The 561-nt window shown below is 59.7% G+C and overlaps 1 protein-coding gene across 2 annotated transcripts in view; it reads right to left on the bottom strand.

Annotated features, from left to right (window-relative positions):
- BCL9L (B-cell CLL/lymphoma 9-like) overlaps window positions 1-516 on the bottom strand; it is a 48,271-nt gene extending 47,755 nt beyond the window's left edge. The window contains exon 1 of one of the 2 annotated variants that reach the window (XM_017738459.1): window positions 48-516. In XM_017738459.1, the coding sequence (XP_017593948.1) occupies window positions 48-68 (21 nt within the window). In that variant the 5' untranslated portion in view covers window positions 69-516. The remainder of the gene's footprint in view (window positions 1-47) is intronic. The other variant, XM_008636952.2, reaches the window with a different exon arrangement.
- Window positions 517-561: the final 45 nt, after the last annotated feature.

The raw sequence follows: 561 nt of genomic DNA, 5'->3' as shown, positions 1-561 counted from the left end.
CCGCTTGTCCTTCTCGCGAGCCTCACTGTGGCGGGGAGGTCCCACACCTGATCCCCTCTTTGCCGCATCTCCCAGAGCCCGTGCGGAGTTGGACTTCGATGATCCTTGTGGGTCACTTCGAACTCAGGATATTTTGTAATTCTACGCACGAGGCACAAGGACTGGCTCCAGCACTTGAGAAGAGCAGCATGTTACTATTTTTACCAACAAGTTTTCCAGGCATTAACCACCCTCCTGCCCTGAACAACAGACTCCACGGACGGGAGTCGCACAGTGCACACGCATACCAGGCTGTGGAGGCAGCCTGCCCGCTCTTGGGCGATGCCACCAGCATCCTAACCAGGACGTGCCACCTTCCTGCCTGAAGCGCACCAACCGCCCAGGGGTGGGGCTGGGAGGAGAGGGCTGGAGGCAGGGACCACTTGGCAGCATCCCCAGAGTTGCAGAGCTCAAGGTGATGTGGGGACAAGCAATCCAGCTCCACTGACGGGAGGCGGCGGCCTCGGTTGAAAATTAACACAGACTCGCCCCTCTGCTCACACCAGCAGCGTCCGCACCGGG

Source organism: Corvus brachyrhynchos, unplaced genomic scaffold, assembly GCF_000691975.1.
Source record: "Corvus brachyrhynchos isolate BGI_N302 unplaced genomic scaffold, ASM69197v1 scaffold46, whole genome shotgun sequence".
Classification (NCBI taxonomy): Eukaryota; Metazoa; Chordata; class Aves; order Passeriformes; family Corvidae; genus Corvus; species Corvus brachyrhynchos.
The sequence above is the reverse complement of the archived record's forward strand: the minus strand, read 5'-3'. Positions and strand labels throughout refer to the sequence as shown.